Source organism: Plasmodium reichenowi, chromosome 12, assembly GCF_001601855.1.
Source record: "Plasmodium reichenowi strain SY57 chromosome 12, whole genome shotgun sequence".
Taxonomy (NCBI): domain Eukaryota; phylum Apicomplexa; class Aconoidasida; order Haemosporida; family Plasmodiidae; genus Plasmodium; species Plasmodium reichenowi.
Window position 1 is genome coordinate 1,637,416 of NC_033657.1, and position 2,265 is coordinate 1,639,680.

General features: G+C 14.7%; 1 protein-coding gene across 1 annotated transcript; it reads left to right on the top strand.

Annotated features, from left to right (window-relative positions):
* Nucleotides 1-867: 867 nt before the first annotated feature.
* Nucleotides 868-1,783, top strand: PRSY57_1243000 (translation initiation factor SUI1, putative; the record flags this gene model as incomplete). The annotated part of the gene is made up of 3 exons (XM_012908843.1): nt 868-967; nt 1,339-1,439; nt 1,637-1,783. The coding sequence occupies 3 exons, from the start codon at nt 868-870 to the stop codon at nt 1,781-1,783; spliced, it is 348 nt and encodes a 115-aa protein (XP_012764297.1).
* Nucleotides 1,784-2,265: the final 482 nt, after the last annotated feature.

Consider the following 2,265-nt stretch of genomic DNA (forward strand, 5'->3'; position numbering starts at 1 on the left):
TTCAATTTATCGACCAATAAAGCATGCAAAAAAAAAAAAAAAAAAAATTTTTTTTTTTTAAAACATTAAAAAATTATATATGTATATATTATATATATATATAATATAAAAAAAAGTATAATAAATATAATATATATATAAATATAAAAAATAAATGAATTATACCCCAAAACATAAAAAAACATTTTTTTAAAATTATATAAAATATACATATAATACATATAATATATATATTATATATATATATATATATATATAAATATTTAATTGAAAAGAAAAAAAAAATTATATAAATTTATAAATATATAATAATAAAAATTATATAATAATATATTTATATATATAATAATAAATTCCATCGCATATATTATTTAAAAATATATAAATTAAATAAAAAATATATATATTTTGTTATATATAAAATATAATATGAATAATAATATAATATATATATATAAATTTATTTAAAATTTTGTTATAAACAAATTAAAAGAAAAAATTAAATTTTTTTTTTTTTCTGATCAATCCATCCGTTGAAAAAAAATTTTTATTTTTTATACATAAATATATTTTACATTTATTTTTCTTTCTTAATTTAATATTATAAAAAATTTATATAATATTTTTCCTTTTTTTTTTTTTTCTTTTTTTTTATTAAATTAAAAAATATATATATATATATATATTTATAAAAAAAAAAAAAATAAATAATATTTTTATTTTTATATACATAAAATATTATATATATAAATTTAAAAACCTTTCTACTTTTGTTTGTTTTCTTCTTTTTTTTAATTTTTAAATTAAATTAACTTTTATTTTTTTTTTTTTTTAATAAATTTATCCTTTTCGTCTTAATAAATCTTGATGAACCTCGCTATACAGAATCTTGGTATTAATGACCCCTTTACAAATGAAAATATTGTCGATAAGGGGAATGGTAAATCCAACGCCACGAATTTAATACGTAAGACTTATTAAATAATTAAAAAAATATATATTTACCTATACATTTTATGTATATATTTTATAATTTTTTTCTTTATATTTCAAAGCATGGTGATATAGCTCGCCATTATAAATATTATAAAAGCCATTACATATATCCACCATCATAATTTTTCATGTTCATATATGTTATATATTTAGTTATATATATATATATATATAGATAGATATATATATATATATATGCATTATAAGAATAATATATTATTGGCTTTATGTATAATAATATAATATGAGAAATGAAAAACAATATACATGAATACATAATATATATGTATATATATATGTAACATGTAAAATATATATTTATATAATACTTTTTAACTACAGATATTAGAAATCAACAAAGAAATGGTAGAAAAAGTGTTACTACAGTACAAGGATTAGGAAAAACATTTGATTTGAAAAAGATGGTTAGAGCCTTAAAAAAGGTAATTCTATATATATTATAAAAAAAAATTTTTGTGTATTGAAAAAAAATATGTATCTTATGAATAAAAAAAAAAAAAAAAAAAAGCGCAATATACATATACATTTAGTTTATTTATGCATATGTTTACATTTATAACACCTATATATATATATATATATATTTATATTTATTATGTGTGTCTTTTAAATTATATAGGAATTTAATTGTAATGGAACAATTATTGAAGATATTGAGCATGGTTCAATTATTCAACTTCAAGGCGATAAAAGAAACAACGTTAAAGAGTTTCTAATAAGAGAAGGAATTTGCGCATTAGAGCACATACGTATACACGGTGCTTAATTGTATATATAAATAATGTTGTTTATTTATTTTTTATACATATATATATAATATTATTTTAACATTATTCAAAAAAATAAATAAAAAATACAAAAAAAACAAAAAAAAAAACAAAAAAAAAAAACAAAAAAAAAAAACAAAAAAAACTTGGATACCTATATTGAATTAACCGAAACAAATAAGTAAAGTATAACTATGGAATAAATACCATTTCTCATACAATAATATAAACCTGTTTAATTATAGCAAAAAATTGTTCCCATAATTACAATTAAAAACCTTTATATATTTTTTTTTATATATAATAAACAGAATAATTGTATATATATATATATATATATATATATATAAATATATTCATAAATATACAATATCTTAAAAAAGTAGTGAAACAGTACAATATTTATGCCTATTACTAAGTATTACTTATTTATAACAATATATATTTATATACCTATATAAATAGTGTGGGGAGTAATAAT